Source organism: Mesocricetus auratus, unplaced genomic scaffold, assembly GCF_017639785.1.
Source record: "Mesocricetus auratus isolate SY011 unplaced genomic scaffold, BCM_Maur_2.0 Super-Scaffold_100003, whole genome shotgun sequence".
Taxonomy (NCBI): Eukaryota; Metazoa; Chordata; class Mammalia; order Rodentia; family Cricetidae; genus Mesocricetus; species Mesocricetus auratus.
The window spans coordinates 71,834,718-71,852,460 of record NW_024429188.1 but is presented as its reverse complement, the minus strand read 5'-3'; the positions used below and the strand labels follow the sequence as shown (position 1 = coordinate 71,852,460).

General features: G+C 40.7%; 1 protein-coding gene across 3 annotated transcripts in view; it reads left to right on the top strand.

The window, feature by feature from the left end:
- The window catches only part of Trmt2b (tRNA methyltransferase 2 homolog B), a 46,171-nt gene that overhangs the window by 27,042 nt on the left and 1,386 nt on the right, over positions 1–17,743 (top strand). For 2 of the 3 annotated variants that reach the window (XM_040744373.1, XM_040744371.1), the window contains 6 exons: positions 2,897–3,043; positions 5,027–5,121; positions 5,513–5,727; positions 5,886–5,987; positions 7,044–7,163; positions 7,371–7,470. In XM_040744373.1, coding sequence (XP_040600307.1) covers positions 2,897–3,043; positions 5,027–5,121; positions 5,513–5,727; positions 5,886–5,987; positions 7,044–7,163; positions 7,371–7,470 — 779 coding nt within the window. The remainder of the gene's footprint in view (positions 1–2,896; positions 3,044–5,026; positions 5,122–5,512; positions 5,728–5,885; positions 5,988–7,043; positions 7,164–7,370; positions 7,471–17,743) is intronic. The other variant, XM_040744372.1, reaches the window with a different exon arrangement.

Here is a 17,743-nt window from a genome sequence, read left to right as displayed (position 1 = left end):
TTCTTGTTTCTCTTGCTTCCATCTCACAAATTCTGGGATTACTGGCATGATGCCTGACTCCTTGAGTTTTCTTTCTTTTAAACATTTTTTAAGTTTGTTTTTTTATGTGTGTGAGTGTTTTTTGCTTGCCTGATGCCCACAGAGGCCAGGAAACAGTATTGGGTCATCTGCAACTGGGGTTATAGATAATTGTAAGGCCAGCTCAGTGCTGGGAACCTAATCAAGGTCCTGTAGGAGAGCAGCAAGTGCTCTTAACCACTGAGCCATTTCTCAAGCCCCTGCTGGCCGTTTTTAAAAGTGAGAAAGTGATAGAATGCTTGCCTATTAATGGGAATGATCTAGCACTGAAGCAGAAAATGATACTTCAGGGGAGAACAAAGAGAATTGTTTGAACAATGGGCTTAAATAACAATACATTGTCTAACTCCTTTATTTCATCTGAGTAGCATTTTTAAGTAGAATATTCTGCTGTTTTAATTAGAAGATCTATTGAATCATAAGACTTAAGTGTTCTCATAAAAAAGTAGTCATTCATCATTTTACAATGGTCATACAATGATGGAGATGTAGTTTGTATTTCCTTAAACATTATTTACAGATGAGGCTTCATTTTCCCAGCCATCATCTTTCCAAGACCTCTGACATTTAATTCTTGCTTCCAAAAATCTTCCCTTTTTAACCAGGAAGTAAATAACAACTGAGCTGGTCTTTAAAAAAAATATTACCAATCCCAGGATTTGGAAAAAGGTGTCAGTGTAGTTAAGCATACCTTCTGTATAGGAGGTGAGAGGAAAGGTGATAACGTGTAGCCTTCATTGATGAAGCCACAAGGAGCAAGCCAGTGAACAGTGATTCTTCTTTCTGCTTCAATACCCACCTCAACGTTGCTGCCTTGAGCTCCTGTCTTGATTACTCTCAGTGATGGATTGTACTCTGGAAGTTTTAAGATAAAATTAAACCCCTTCCTCTGCAGGGTGATTTTCTTAGTGTTTTATCACAGCAACAGAAAGTAACTGTAACAGTTAACATAATATAAAATTTGAAATTACATCAATATATATTTTGTAGTTTAGACATTAATCATTTTTCCATCACTTCAATAAATACTTGAATAAATCAACTTAAAAAGAAAAAATCTTATTTTTCCAGGTAGCACTGTTTTTTTCATATAACTTCTTCTTCCCTAGATAATTTGGTATTTTGTTTGAAAATGTAGTAGACCTAGATTTCATGTAATGTGAGAATAGAAGACACAAGAAAATCAGACAATGTGTCAGATAATGCGTCCTATGGCTTCTGTTTGAAAAGTTTGGTTTCATTGATTGGGGGGGATTGGCTTTATGGATCAAACCTTGTGCATGTTTCCAAGTCCTTTACCAATGAGCTACATCACTGTTTTTGACTTTAAGGATATTTGAAACCATAGCAACTAAGTAGAATTGTATTCAACTTGTATTTTCCAGGAGGAAATGGAGGATTGAATTAAACTAATAGAGTTGACGTCTGATTGTATATTATAGAAATGATAGGCTTGCACCAGGAAGTTATAAGTAAGAATAAATCATAGCAGCTTTGTAAAGCATTGGGAAGTGGTGCCAGGAATAATTTACAGAAATGGCAGTTTCTTGTATTTAGTATCACATGTAGAATAAACTGAGGTCTTACATCTGAATATGTTTTCTATTTATTCATTTGCACCTCCTTTCAAAAATATTTGGCATGTATTACGTGCCAGATTGAGGATATAATGCTAAACCTTCATGGAACTTAGAGTTAAGAATATAAAAAATGGTAATGTCTTCCATAAGGTCATTGGGGCAGGGTTGGCTGCATAGCTCTGGCAAGCCTGGAATTGAGTATCCTCCTGCCTCAGCCTCCTGGGTGCTAGGAAAATGCTTCTATCTCTCAAGTGCTGGTATGACAGTTATGTGTAACCATGCTCAGTTTTTTTTTTTTTTTTTGGTTTTACGAGACAGGGTTTCTCTGTATTATTTTGGAGGCTGTCGGTCCAGCCTAGCCTCAAACTCACAGAGATCCGCCTGCCTCTGCCTCCCGAGTGCTGGGATCAAAGGCGTGCACCACCACTGCCTGGCCACCGTGCTCAGTTTTTATGCAGTGCTAAGGATGGGAAACCCAGTACTCCCTGCATACCAGGCAAGCACTCTACCTGCTGAGCTATATTCCTACCCCTACCTTTCCTCTTCTCATAAAGATGCTGGTGAGATTGGATTAAGTGTCTTTAATGGCTGTCTTAGTTTGGCTTTCTATTGCTGTCAAGAGACACCATGACCACAGCAACTCTTATAAAGGAAAACATTAAATTGGGGTGGCTTACAGCTTCAGAGGTTTAGTCCATTATCTTCATGACAGGACATGGCGATATGCTGTCAGACATCCTGGTAGAGAAAGATGAGAGTAGGAGAGACTGTTCAGTGGGCATGGCTTGAGCATATATGAGACCTCAAAGTCCGCTTCTACTCCAACAAGGCCACACCACCTAATATTGCCACTCCTTATGGGCCAAGCATTCAAACACATGAGTCTATGGGGCCATGCCTATTCAAACCACCACAATGGCCTCTCTTTAATTTAATCATCTCTTAATTTTGTGTACTTTTGAGAGTCTCACTAGATATCCTAGGATGACATTAAACTTGAGATTATCTGACCTCAGCCTCTTGAATCCTTGAAGTGTGTTGACTACCATGTCTGGCTTCCTTACTCACCTGATTAAAGGTCTGTTTCCAAATGCAGTCATCCTCTGAGGGTATGGGGCTAAAGGCTTCAACACATACATTTTGGGGAGCATAGTACACCCTCAAACAGTGACCCAGAATGGACAATGAGCTGTTGAACTTGTTCTTTCTGCCTATATATAATCTCAGTTTCTTCTTAGTACTATGAAGTATTCCTTCGACAGTCTTCAGTGGAGCCCTGTCTTCTGTTTCATGAAGGTGGACACTGGCGTGAGCTCACGGTTCGAACCAATAGCCAAGGACACACAATGGCTATCATCACTTTTCATCCTCAGGGGTTAAGTCAGGTAAGCCTACCAGGATAAGAAGCCACTTATGTAGTAACTCTGCTATGCTCCTGGTTTGGGGTTCTTGGGAGTTTCAGAGCAGATAGCAGAAACAACACATCCAGAATATTTGTGTAGGTTAGAGAGCAGGTTTGAGGATGAAGAGGAGTTGGTAAGAATCTAATTTACCCATAGTGCTGGCATAATCGAAACACAAAGACTGGGGCTAGGTTACCCAGATGATTATTGTACGTGAACTCCCAAGTATTTTCACATAGTAGTAGACTCTACTGAATCCAAAAATCTATTTCCATAGAAATTTGCATGTCCAACTTTTATAATCTAAGTACTTCACACCCTCTGCTAGTATAGTGGCGAGCATAGCAGTCTTCCAAATTATGCTTTACATTTGAAATGCACTTAGCACTTTCAGACAGTGTTCTAGTTGGCTATCTGTTGCTGTGATAAAAACCATGACTAAGAGTGACTTGAGAAAGAAAGGATTTATTTCACCTTATAGCTCACAGTCTCTCTTGAAGAAGAGACAGAGAAATAATTCATGGCAGGAACCTAGAGGCGGTAACTGAAGCAGAGATCGTGGAAGAATATTGCTTTCTGGCTTTGCTCGCCATGGCTTGCTCAGTTTGCTTTATTTTTATATTTAAAATTATTTCATGTATATGAGCATATGCATGTATGTATATGTACCATGTGTATGCCTGGTGCCCAGGAATGATGGAAGAGGGCTTTGGACCCCCAGACACTGGAGTTACAGACAGTTGTGAGCCACCGTGCGAGTACTGGAAATCAAGCTCAGGTCCTCTGCAATGGCAACAAGTGCTCTTAACCACAAAACCAACTCTTCAGCTTTCAGTTTGCTTTCTTATATACTAAGTACCACTTTCCCAGGGATGGCAGTGCCTACAGTGGGATGGGCTTTCTCACAGCAACCATCAGTTGAGAAAAGGTCTACTAGACATGCCCACAGGCCATTCTTACGGAGGCAATCCTTCAGCTGAGGCTCATTCCCAGATCACTTCATATTGTGCTCTGTTGACAGAACAACAGAACCCCAATGAGCACAGATAATCTCATATGGAAACATCCGTATACTTAGTCGATTATCTCAACCAGTATACGAAGTAAGTAGGTGTAAGAAGAATGTTACCACTCTTATTTTATAGATTACCAATGGGGGGCATAGTCACATGGAAGGTTAAAGCTAGGATTTGACTCTGATTCCTGGCCTGGTCTTTTAAATTCTGTAGCTCTGACATGGTTTTATAACCCTGTATATGTGTGTCAAGCTAGCCTGTAATGATTAGCAATATTAGAATTCTAATATGTTCTGTAGTCAGAGAAAAGGGAGTTCATTATTTTCCTTGTTCATTATCTTCCTTTTCCACTTAATTGGATGTCAGAGAACTTGGCATGAGTTGTTTCTCTGTTTCCATCCCATGCATCCCAGGGATTGAACTCATATCCTTGGGCTTGATGGCCAGCGCCTTTACCCTCTTAGCCATCTTACCAGCCCCCCATGTTCTTCCTTTTGTTTCCGGTTCATTTCTTCTAGGACTCACGTCTTCTGAGGTGATATTTGAGTGGGTGGTTGGGATAGCAAAAGCGGAGACAAATGAAAGGATTTGAAAGGTTATTTTCTGTGCATGATGGGGCAGAAGCTTAGTTTAGATTCTTGTTTATAAGACTAACTCACACTTTCTTTGGAAAACTATTAGAGGCTCAAACTAGAGAAAGTGCCAGTTCTATTGTCTGAGATTTGTCAAAAGCTGAGAAGCCAAGCAGTGCTTCAGCTGGGATGTGAAAATAGCCTGTTGTTGTTGATTGTGCCCTGCAGAACATTGCTTTATGCTAAGTGTTATTTATAATAGGACTTGAGAAATGTGTCATCTTGTCTGACTGCTTCAGGCCTGATTCCTGTAGCTATTGGCAAGAGAATTTGTCAGGGATGAATCTGCTTGCCTCACGATTTCATGTTCTGGGCAGGAGGAGCTGTGTGCTCAGAAGGTGACCTTGAAGGACTTTTTCACTCAAGGCCCTGGAGCAGTCTGTGAATTGACCTCACTCTATTTCCAGGAAAGGTAAGCCTGGGGCAACCAGAAAGGAAGTAGGAGGCTGCAGGCTTGCTGTAGCCCGACTTTGTGCTTGGCTGCTTGTAGTCTACTGAGAGTGGAGGCCTGCAGACTAGTGAGACCTGGCTTTCATACACCAGGCGCATCTGGGAACCCAGGCTAGAATAGAAAAGTGAAGTGTGGGTATCATAGCCTTGACCTTCTCAAAATCAAAACAAAAAGAAGGGAAAATGAGAGTGTGCACACTTACCTCCATCCCTCAAGAAGGGAACTCGTGCCGAAGTCTCAGAGATGTGGTGAGCAAGCTGTGTCTCCTAGTTGGGGGTGTCCCTTTCAACCAATCAGTAAGAGGTAGAAAGTTCTGTCATTCTAAAACGCTCTCTTCTGTATTCTTTCCTAGCACCATGACCCGTTGCAGCCATCAGCAGTCCCCCTACCAGCTGCTGTTTGGGGAACCCCACATCTTTGAAGATCTTCTGGGTTTGAAGATCCGCATCTCTCCAGATGCCTTTTTCCAGATTAATACTGCTGGTGCAGAATTGCTCTATCAGACCATTGGGGAGCTGAGTGGAGTGAACTCCAATACCATCCTCCTTGACATCTGCTGTGGAACAGGCAAGTGGCAGCATTAGGAAGAGTCTGTGTTTGCCATCCATCTACCCAGCACTTATGGTCTTTTCAAGGATGGCAGGGGTAGATAGTGTTGATGGCCTGAATATAACATGAGGTTTAAAACACAAAAAATAATTTCCTCTTGTTTCTTACTTCTCCAGGTGTGATTGGCCTTTCTCTGGCTCAGCGTGCATCCCAGGTCCTTGGCATCGAGCTGGTGGAGCAGGCAGTAGATGATGCCAGGTGGACTGCAGCCTTCAATGGTACCTAGATCAGTTCTGGGGAGAAATGAAGGAAATGTAGCTGAGGGGCTGCAGATATAGCTCAATGGCAGACTATTTACCTAGCATGTGTGAAACCCAGGGGTACGTTACCAGCACAGCAAAGTTAAGCAAACAGAAATGCACTTGTTTTTATGCAAAGAGAGACATACCGTATCCCCAGCTTATAGGGAAGTAGAGATCTAAATAGAGTAGCCACAGTTGGATCTTGATGTTTTCTGTAAGCGGTCTTAATAACTATTTCTTTTTTCATTGTGTAAAGAGCCCCCAAGGGAAGTGCAAGCCTAGTTGGTAGGAAGGGAAATGGTAAAATGTTGAACATAATAGAAGAACATGTTTTACATTATACTCTGAGCATCAGAACCTAAAACAGTAGGTTTCAAACTTAGGATTGTGGCCTGGCATTGGGGTGAACACCTTTTATTCCAGCACTCAGGAGGCAAAGGCAGAGGCAGGTAGATTTCAGTGTGTTCAAGGCCAACCTGGTCTCTATATAAGGAATACAAAGCCAGCCTTCATGGTGAGGCCCTATCTTAAAACAAAACAAAATAAACCTACAATTTTAAATAGAACCTTTTCTTTACATAAAATTGCAAATGAAAAACAGTTTGTCTTACTTATTTTTCTGTGCAGCTGAGGCTGGCCTTGAATGACTTATCTCTTTCTTTGCCTCTCAAGTGCTAGGATTACAGATGTGTGCCAGCATGCCCAGCTTCTATGCCCAGCTTCTAGACAGTTCTTGAGGCACCAAGTGAAAACTTGTGATGGAACAGGAAGAGCACCCGAGTGAAAGTCAAGGTGTTGTTGTGGCGTAGGTACTTCCATGCTGCATTATCTAATCACTTTAGATGGGAGGTTCATTCAGACTTTCCAAGGGGAAGTACTTCCAGCAGGTCCAAGAGTGTCTCTTCCTTTGCTATTCAAAGGTACACTGGAGTTAAAGGGAATGGCAGGACGTTGGCTGCTATATAGTTCTATAAAACCGAGGCTTCCTGCTTGTTGGGCTCAAATTATGTCACATGATCTTCTCCTCCACAGGTGTCACCAACTGTGAGTTTCATGCTGGTAGAGCAGAGAAGATTTTGCCACAGTTGTTAAAGGCGCAGAAAGATGAGAAGTTGACTGTTGCTGTGGTGAACCCGGCCCGTGCTGGATTGCGTAAGGAGGGAGGGCAATTTGGGTGTCCCCCCCTGGTTCCCACCAGTTCTGCGCCTTTATTCTCATACCAGGCTAAGGGACTACCTATAAGGTAGACCTGAAGTGGCTTCTCCTCCATTCCTTAGGAGGCCTTAGCTTCTTAATGTGAAGTTTGGACGAACGGACTGCGATGGGTTTAGAGTATTAATAAGGTGTTTGCTCCTGCAGATCGCCAAGTGGTGCAGGCCATTCGGAACTGCAAGGCCATCCACACTCTAGTTTTTGTTTCCTGCAAGCCCCATGGTGAAAGCATGCGGAACTTCATTGAGTGAGTCTTGGACTTTTTATTCAATATTAGTTTCCCACAAGCTGGGGATATGGCCCACCCTGCGTTTGATCTTCAGCGCCACATAAAACTGAGCAGGGTGGTAGAGGCAGGAAAATTAGAAGTTCAGGATCATCCTTGGCTATGTAGTGAGATTGAAGCCAGTGGGGGATCAACAAGACCCAGCCTCATTAAAAAAGCAAAAAGAAAAATTATTTTTCTAAAAATCAGAGTAATCTATGCTTTCTATGTACAATTTGGAAAAAGTATGGAAACATAAGGGAAAAGAAAACATTTCTACCACTTTATTTTTTTATTTTTTTTGAGCAACTATGTAGCTCTAGTGTAGTCCTACAATTCATTCTGTAGACCAGGTTGGCCTTGCACTCACAGAGATCTGCCTACCTTTATCTCCTGTTTGCTGGGATTAAAAGCATGCACACTAAACTTAGCTCAATATCCCACTTTAAAAATGTTTTCTTTTTTAAAACAATTATGTTTATGAACCTGAATAACTTTATGTGCACTACATAGTCACACCAGCCCATGCAGGCCAGAAGAGGGCGTCAGATCCCCTGGAACTGGAGTTTCAGGCACTTGTGAGCCAAATTTGGCTCCTTTGTGAGAACAATTAGCGCTCTTTACTGAGCCGTTTCTCCAGTCCCTGAATATATCACTTTTAAGAATTCGTTATAGGGCCTTGTCTAGGGCGAGGCAAATCAGGTACTCTGAGTCCAAATTTTAAAGAGGGTACCAAGGATTTTAATGATCAAGATAAAATTTTAATATATTAGAAAATCAGTCCTCTCAAATTATGAAGGACAAAATTTTATTTCAAAAAATTCAATGCCAAGTGTGGTGACCTGAGCTTGTAATCCCATCATTAGGGGAATAAAAAAAGGTGAATCCTTAGGGCTTGCTGGTCAGCTACTGTAGCCCAATCAGTGAGTTCCTAGACAATGAGAGACCTTATCTCAAAAGAAGTGGACAGCATTCCTAAAGATGACACTTGAAGTTGCCCTCTGGTTTTGATGTATGCACATGTGTACACGCACACACACACACACACACACACACACACACACACACACACACACACACACACAAATAAGGTACTGGATTTAATTCCCAACTGAAACACATGTTGAAAAGGTGGCATTTGATTAACTTTTTTAAAGATTCTGCTGAGAGATCATATGTGGTGTTTGTGTCTTTGGCTTATTTTATTTACCATATTTTCTCTATCCATTCATCTGTTGATAGAAATCTTGTCTGTTTGGAATAGTGTAGCAAGAAATGTTAATGTAGGTACCTCATTGATAGGCTGACTTAATTCCCTTTGGGCTATTCTAAGAAGTGGTACATACGGGTCATATGGTAGATTTATTTTTAGTTTTTGAGAAATCTTGATATTATATTCCATTAATTTTCATCCTCACCAATGTTTAAAAGTGCCCCTTTCTCCTTTCCTTGTCAGCATGTTATTTTTGTACATTTTCTTGTTTTTAGTTAAATTTTAATTAGTTTATCAATTTATGTGGGGAGGCATAGAGTTATGTCTGCCTAAGGTTCTGTGTTGAAGTCAGAAACAACTTTGGGGACTTGGTTTTGTCCTTCTTTCCACCTTAGGTACTACAGATCAAACTGAAGGCCTGAGGCTCATGCTTTTACCTGCCGAGCCATCTTGCCAGCCTTTGTATGTTTGTTTTGTGACAAGGATTCATGTAGCCAAAGCTGACCCTGAACTCTCAGTTCTCTTGCTTCTACCTCCCGAATCGTAGGACTGCCGGTCTGTGTACCTTAGTGAACATATGGAGGTCAGAGAACTTAGGTTGTCAGGGTTGGTGCATTTGCCCATGGAGCCATCTTGCCAGTCTATAACTCCTTTTCCTTTTTAAATCTTAACCATTCTTACAGGGAAGAGAGAATACTTTTCTTGTGTCTTTTTAAAGTTTTAAATTATGTTTTCTCATTACTGGTCCAAGTGTGGAGAATACGTGTTTAGAGTGCTTAGCCACAGAAAGGACATCTGCCTCACCCCACCAAGGCTTAGGGACCATTTATTGCAAAAGAGGGGATGATAAGAGCCAGAATTCAGGGAGGAACTGTAAGAAAGACCACTACACTTATGAATTCACAGCATCTGCGATTGCCTGCACAACGTTCTAGTGTGGAAGGGGAAGGGGTCATGAACCCTCATCACTATATTAGGAGCTGTTGATAGCTGGTAGGGGAAGCTGAATAACTTTTCTTTGGGCGTATGGTCCCTGGTAGGTTGAGCATGCTCTAGTGGATGGTACCATGTGTAAATGAGCAGCACAAATCAGACTTGATGGGATATCACAAAAAAGACATGAAGTTGGGAGGGGGTGGAGGATAGGGGCTGGATATGGTAGGAGTTATGAGGAGGAGCAGGGAGGCTGAATATGAATATAATACATTGTATGTGTATATGAAATTCTCAGAGAATTAATATAAATATATTTTTAAAAAAGAATTTAAGAAGCCCGGTGTTTGTGGTACTTGTTTATAACAACACTAAGTGTATTCCTCTTTCGCCTTCCACCTTGGTTGTCTTCCTTTCTGTGCAAATGTGTGCGTGTGTGGCGGCCGAAGGACAGCTCGGAGGAGTTGGTTCTCTTCTTTCATGTGGATCTTGGGGACCAATTCAGGTCATTAGGCTTGGTGACAAGCACCTTTATTCACTGAGCCACCTCACTGGCCCTCCATCTTCTCTGAGGACATGGTCACTGAATCTGGAGCTCGTCATTTAGGCTAGGCTGACTGGTCAACGAGTCCCTGATATCTGCCTTTCTCTATCCCTAACTCTCACCACGCTCTTACATGGGTGTTGTGGATCCAAACATAGGTCCTCATATTTGCATGACAAGCACTTTATCTGTTGAGTTATCTCCCCAGCCACACATCACATTTTCACCTGTCTCATCAAACATTTAAACTGTTTGTACTTCATGGCTATTGTGACTAAAGCTGCAGTAAACATGGATCTCTATAATATGCTGACTTGGAATACTTTAGGTATATACCCAGTAGTGGGATAGCTGTGCCATATGGTAGCTCTGTTCCTAAGTTTTTGAGAAACTTTCACATTGGTTTCCACACTAGCTTTACCAATTTCTACTTCTACTTGCAGTAAATGAGGGTGCCACATCCCCATCAGCATTTGTTGCCACTTGTTTCCTTGATGGTAGTTATTATGACTGGGGTAAGATAGAATCTCAGAGCAGTTTAAAATTTACATTTCCCTGATGGCAGGGATGTTGAGCACTTTTTCAAATATTTATTGGCCCTTTATATTTCTTTAAGAACTATCTATTAAATTCATTAATTGATATAAAATACTAAAATGATTCTACATACAAAATATAATCATTTATTACTTAAGTATGGGAATATTATATATTTTTTAAAAAAGATTTATTTTTTCATGTATGAGTGTTTGCCTGTGTGTCCAAGGAAGCTAGAAGAGGATGTTGCATCCTCTGGAACTTGAATTACAGATGGTCATGAGCTGCCATGTGGGTGCTGGGAACCAAACCCAGATCATTTGCAGAAGCAGACATCACTCTTAGATGTTGAGCCATCTCTCCATTCCTGGAAATAATTTCTAAGAAATTACTCATTCAGTGATTTTATTATGTGAGCACCATGGGGAATAATTATGCACAAGAAGTTGGCTACATTATTGCTAAGCTAATCTTATAGGACTGCTGTTATCTATGCAGCGGCTGCCTTCATTATACCATTCATAGACATGAATTCAAGATGTATAATAGAACTAAGCCAGAAGTGGTGATAAATGTCTGTAATCCTAGCATATGAGAAGTAGAGGCAAGAGGAGATCAGAAGTTTAAGGTCATCCTTGGCTACATGGTAAGTTTGAGGTGAATCTGGGCTACTTGAGATCTGTCTCCATAAAACAAAACCAAAATAGCACAAAAATTGTATCATAGAACTAAATGTGAGAGCTGAAACTATAGAATTTTTAGAAGAAAAGTTAAAATATGCATGACCTTGGGTTGGGCAAAATCTTTAATACAGAGTCAAAAGTCCAAAGGAAAAAGAAAAATAATATTAAAATCAAGATGAAACAAAAAACCTTTTTACATTGCAAATGTTACTATCTAGAAAGACAGCCCATGGAATGGGAGAAGATGTGGCTTGGTATCTTCTCCAGTGGCCAGACACAAAAGACCACTTAGTAAGTCAGATATGGCAACATATATTTGTAAACTCACCTTAGTGCTAGGAGGCAGAGATAGGTGAATGAATCCCTCCTCCACACACACACGAGAGAGAGAGAGAGAGAGAGAGAGAGAGAGAGAGAGAGAGAGAGAGAGAGAGAGAGAGAGAGAGAGAGAGAGAGAACTAAATGACTTTTATAGAAAATGTCCAGAATAGAGAGAGAGAATTAAATGACTCTTTTATAGAAAATGTCCAGAATAGGGCCGGGCGTTGGTGGCGCACGCCTTTAATCCCAGCACTCGGGAGGCAGAGGCAGGCGGATCTCTATGAGTTCGAGGCCAGGCTGGACCGACAGCCTCCAAAACAGAGAAACCCTGTCTCGTAAAAAAAAAAACAACAAAAAAAGAAAATGTCCAGAATAGAGAAGAGAGAGAGCGAGAGAGAGAGCGAGAGAGAGAGAGAATTAAATGACTCTTTTATAGAAAATGACCAGAATAGAAAAGTCTACAGAAACAGAAAGTTTTATGGCTCCCTAGAGCTACTGTGAATTTGGGAGTCAAATCAGAGTTATGGCTGATAAGAGGTACATGGGTCTTACTGGACTGAAGAAAATGTCCCCAAATTGCTGAGAGTGGTGAGTGCATGCACTGAATATACTAACAACCACTGAGCTGTATAAATGGATAAACTATGTGGTGTTGAATAATGCTTCAACAAAACTATGGAGACAAGTCTGGAACTTTTACATAACAAAAAGCACCATAAACAGTTTCACTTATGGAAACCATTTGCAGTAAATACTACAAAAACTTTTTTGCTCTGTCTGTAATTAAGCCCTAGAGGTCAATACGAAACAGGAAAACTACATAGTTGGAAAACTAACAGAGCATATGCAAAGGAAACATTATATATGTGTTTGTGTCGGGCTGGAGAGATGACTCAGTGGTTAAGAGCACTGGCTGGTCTTCTGGAGGTCCTGAGTTCAATTCCCAGCAACCACATGTTGACTTACAACCATCTGTAATGAGAACTGGTGCCCTCTTCTGGCCTGCAGCGGTACATGGAGACAGACCACTATATATATATATTTTAAATATTAAATGTGCTCACGCTTTATGAGATGATGTTGCCCCCAATAAAAATAGAAATAGTCTGATGCTTTATTACCAACACTCAGGGGGCAGGGCAGAGGCAGGCATATCTCTTAGTGCTAGGCTAGCCTGGTCTATAGAAAAAGTTCCAGGACAACTAGGGCTAAATGAAATGACTATGTCAGGAGAAACAGAGACACAGAGAATGGAAATGAGAGTTAAAAGTATATGAAAATTAGTCTTGGTGGCACTTTCCTGTAATCCCAGCACTCAGGATAATGAGTCAGTAGGATTATGAGTTTGAGGTCAGTTTGAGCTATATAGAAACAGCCTATCTAAAACTTGTAACAAAGTACATTGAGCCCCCATCTCTCTCTGTGTGTATGTGTGTACATACACATAAATACATATGAATTTATGTGTATACATGTAAAACATTTTGAAGTTTCATATATATATATATATATATATCACATTTTGATGATACCAAACCTGTTACCTGACTCCAGCTCCTTCTAGACCCCAAACTATCCCCCTCCCAACTCCATGCTCTCCTTTTTAAATAACCACTGAGTCCAGTTAGAGCTGCCTGCATGCTCATGGGGTGGGGTTATGCATTGGCAACCTATCAGGGTTCACATCCCTAGAGAAACTTTTACATTCCAAATTGGGAAAAGCACAAAAGTTTGATAATGCACTATTGACAATATAGGGACACTAGAAATAAAAAACTTTGCTGGTATGAATTGAGCACTAATCTGTATAAGTTGGTACCATCCCTTTGGAGTTAAGTATAGTAATGTAGATTAAAAATTTAAATATATGCGTACTTGGTGACCCAGAATCACATTCCTCGAATTTCAAAATATTTAGTTTTATTTCATGTGTATGAATGTTTTGCCTGCATGTATGTCTATGTCCCTTGCATTGCCTGAGCTCATAGAGAAGAAGAGGGCATCAGATCTTCTAGAACTGGAGTTACAGACAGTTGTGAGGTGCTGTGACTTGACCTTGGGTCACCTGGAAGAACAGCCGGTTTTCTTAACCACTGAGCCATCTCTTCTGCTCCCATTCCTTAGATTTTTATCCTGCAGATCACTCCCAAACATAAATGACATAAAAGTGGTTATTGTAGTATTTTAACATCAAAAGGGAAAATATTCTAAAAGTCATCAGAAGAGAACTTGATAAATTATTTATGATCTATCCATAAGCAGGAAGACTATACCACTATGTAGAAAAATATGTACTGATAATGGAAAATCTTGATAGCATGTGAGTTTTCAGCAGCTTTATGGAGATATACTTCATAATTCATACAATTTTGCCAATTAAAAAATACAATTTATGGGGCTGTAGAGATATTTCATTGCTTAAGAGGAGTTGGTTACTCTCACAAGGGACACAGGTTTAGTCCCGGCGCTTACATGGTAGCTCACAGCCTTCTGTAATTGTTGGGTACAGTAGTGGCACTCACCTTTAATTTCGGAACCTGAGAGTCAGTATCAGCCAGATCTGTGATTTCGGGGCTAGCCTGGTTTACATACTTAGTTCTAGGACAATCAGGGCCACATTGTGAGATCATGTCTCAAAAATAAAATAGTTTTTAAACTAGTTAAAATTTGTGTTAGATGTATTTTAGCAAAATAAAAAATAGAAATCAATAAAGTCATTTCCATTTTTCCTAAGATGAAAACTTCCCATTTTCCAAAATTAGCCACTCAAAATGTGCTTAAAGAAACTGAATAATTAAGAAAATATAAATTATGACTTGTCAAAAGCCTTTAATTCCAGTTCCAGAGGGTCAGTTGCCCTCTTCTCATTCCATGGGTATTGCACACATATGATGCACACACATACATACGGACAAAACACTCATACACATAAACTAAATCTTTTTTAAAATTGAAAATAGATTTTTCTCATACATTATATCTCGAGTATAGTTTCCCTCTCTCTACTCCTTCCAGTTCCTCCCCTCTTCCCCTCCCATCTGAATTCACTCCCTTTCTATCTCTCATTAGAGACAAATAGACTTCTAAGAGATACAGCAAAACACATCAAAATAAAATGTAAGATGAAGCAAAAAGTGTTATATCAAAGTTAGACATGACAACCCAACAGGAAGAAAAGTCTCAAGAGCAGGCACGGGACTCAGAGACCTGTCAGGAGTCCCATAAAAACCCTAAGACAGTGGCTGCAATAATAAACAGAAGACCTGGTGCACACCTGGGCAGGCCCTGTGCTTGCTGCTTCGGTCTCTGTGAGCCCACATGCACCTTGCTTAGCTGACTCAGAGGGCCTTGTTCTCCTGGTGTCCGTCATCCCCTCTGACATACATGCAGGAAAAACACGTATGTACATAAACTAAAATCCATCTGTCTGTCTGTCTCTGTGTCTGTCTCTCCCTCCCTCCCTCCTCCCTCCCTCCCTCCCTCCCTCTCTCTCTCTCTCTCTCTCTCTCTCTCTCTCTCTCTCTCTCTCTCTCTCTCTCTCTCTCTCTCTCTCTCTCTCTCTTTCTCTCTCTCTCGTTTCTCTATGTATATCAGCTCTGGTTATCCTGGAACTGGCTTTGTAGACCAGGCTGACCTCAGGCTCACAGAGATCTGCCTGCCTCTGCCTCTTAGGTGCTGGTATTAAAAGTGCACCACCACTGCCTGTCCACCTTTTTTTTTAAGTGTACAGTTCAATGATGCAGCCATCATGACCATCTTAATCCAGAATTTTTTGTCTTCTCAAAAAACTGTACCCTTTAGCATCACCTAAAGGTGCTTAGCTCCACCTCTGCTGTGTGACCCTAGGCAACCTGTAATGTGCTTTCTGTCTATAGATTTACCTGGCATCTCATTGAATTGAATTGTGTCATTTATTGTGTGGTTCTTGCATCTTCTTTCACTTAGCATAATGTATATGATGCCCATCTGTATTTAAGCGCTTATTGGTCCTTCGTTTTCTTTTTGCTCTTAAAAGGAAATCATAATATATTATATGCATATAGTCTCTTACTTATCTGCTCATGGGTTGATGGCTTTTTATAAATAATGTTGCAATGCATATTCATGTGCAAGTTTTTCTTTCATCTCTGAGAAATGCCAGGAGGGGAATTACTGGGCCATATGGTAACTAGTTTAACCTTTTGAGGAACTTCAGGTTGTTTTCCAAACAGCTGCCCTATTGTACCAACGGTAGTACAAGAGCATTCCACTTTTTCTGATTTCCTCTGTACCTTCACCAAGTCTTGTTATTGACTTTTTTTAAAAAAAAATCTATTTTGCAGTGCTGGCAGTGAAGCCCAGGACCGCTTGTGTGCTAGTCGGGAATTCCTCCAGTGAAGTCTATCCTAAGCTCTTCTTGCTGCCCTTTTTCCCTTAAAATGGCAGCTCATGGGATGTGCTGTATCATTGTGGTTTTTCTATTCATTTCCCCAATGGCTAAAGATTTTTGTGTGTTTGCTTTTTTGTTTGTTTTTGTTTTGTGTTTGTGTTTTTGAGACAGTTTTTCTTCCTGTAGCCCTGCCTGTCCTGGAACCCACTTTGTAGACCAGACCTGTCTCTGCTTATGGGTGCTGGGATTAAAAGCATGTGCCACCACCTCCAGACTGAGTGGTTTGTTTTTTAATATATCTTTTTGTGGTTTTTTTTGGAGATAGGGTCTCATGTACTCCAGGCTGGCCCGCGTTGGCCTCGAATTTGTCTTCATCTCCTGAGTACTGGGATTACTGGCATGCACCACCGAATCTGGTTATGAAGTGCTGAGGATCGAACCCAGGGCTTTGTGCATGCTAGGCTACAGTCTACCAATGGAACTACTTTGCCAGCTTCTCTTTTAGTCAGTTGTAAATCTTTAGATAGTTATAGGTTAATACAAGATTCAGATCTTATGCCCAGTTTTAACTGGGTTGACTTTTTACTATTAAGGTTTTAGAATTCTTCTGTAGGTCTGATAGAAGTCAAGTATAGGAGTTGAAAAAATTCCTCCCTTTCTCCTTTTCTTTGTGCTTTCTGTGTATAAGTCTCTGTGTTCATGGGATTGGTAGACATCAAATCTAGGACCTCGCATGAGCCAGTGAGTATTTAACTGCTGCTGAGTCACAACCCCAATTCCTCCTCCTCTTCTCCCTTCTCCTCCTCTTCCTCCTTCCCCTTCTGTCTTTTCTGAGACATTGTCTCACTATGTAGCTCTGGCTGTCCTGGAACTCACTCTGTAGACCAGGCTGGTCTCAAACTCACAGAGATCCGCCTGTCTCTGCCTCCAAGTGCTGGCATTAAAGGTATATGCTACAGTAGTGAAGTGCAATCAAGTGTATGTTTTGTGGCTTTTGATTTAAGTTCTGAGATAATGTTGTTACTAAGTAGAATGATAAGGTATAGAATTGTTCATAGAAAAAAGCCAAAGTCCAAAAGTACAAAGAATGGGTATGAATTGTTACAACCTTTTTAGAAGAGTTTAATGGGTACATGTCTTAGGGTCTTATGAATGCAAGCTGTGATGTTTTATAATATATATTACACATATAAAAATTATATAATACGTATATTATATAATATATAGAATATATATGTAATGTGTGTATGTGTGCACACATGCGTGCGTGTGTGCACTGGGGTTCAAATCCAGAAATTTGTGCATGCTGATTATGTGCTCTAACACAGAGACTGAGATTTACCCCAGGTAATTGGGTACATTTTGTGTGTGTATGTTCTTTTGTGCATGCATGCCAAAGAACAGCCTAAAGGTATTGTTTCTCAGGAACCATCTACCTTGTATTTTGAGACAAGATCTCTCGCTCACCAGCCTGAATTTCACCCAGTAGACTAGGCTGGCCAGCAGTGAACCCCAGGGATCTACCTGGTTTTGCTTCCCTAGAACTGGATTACAAGCATATACCAACACACTTTACATTTTTCCATGGATTCTGGGCATTGAGCCATCCAAACCATCTCTGTACTCCTGTAGATGCATTTTGATTTAATATTTTC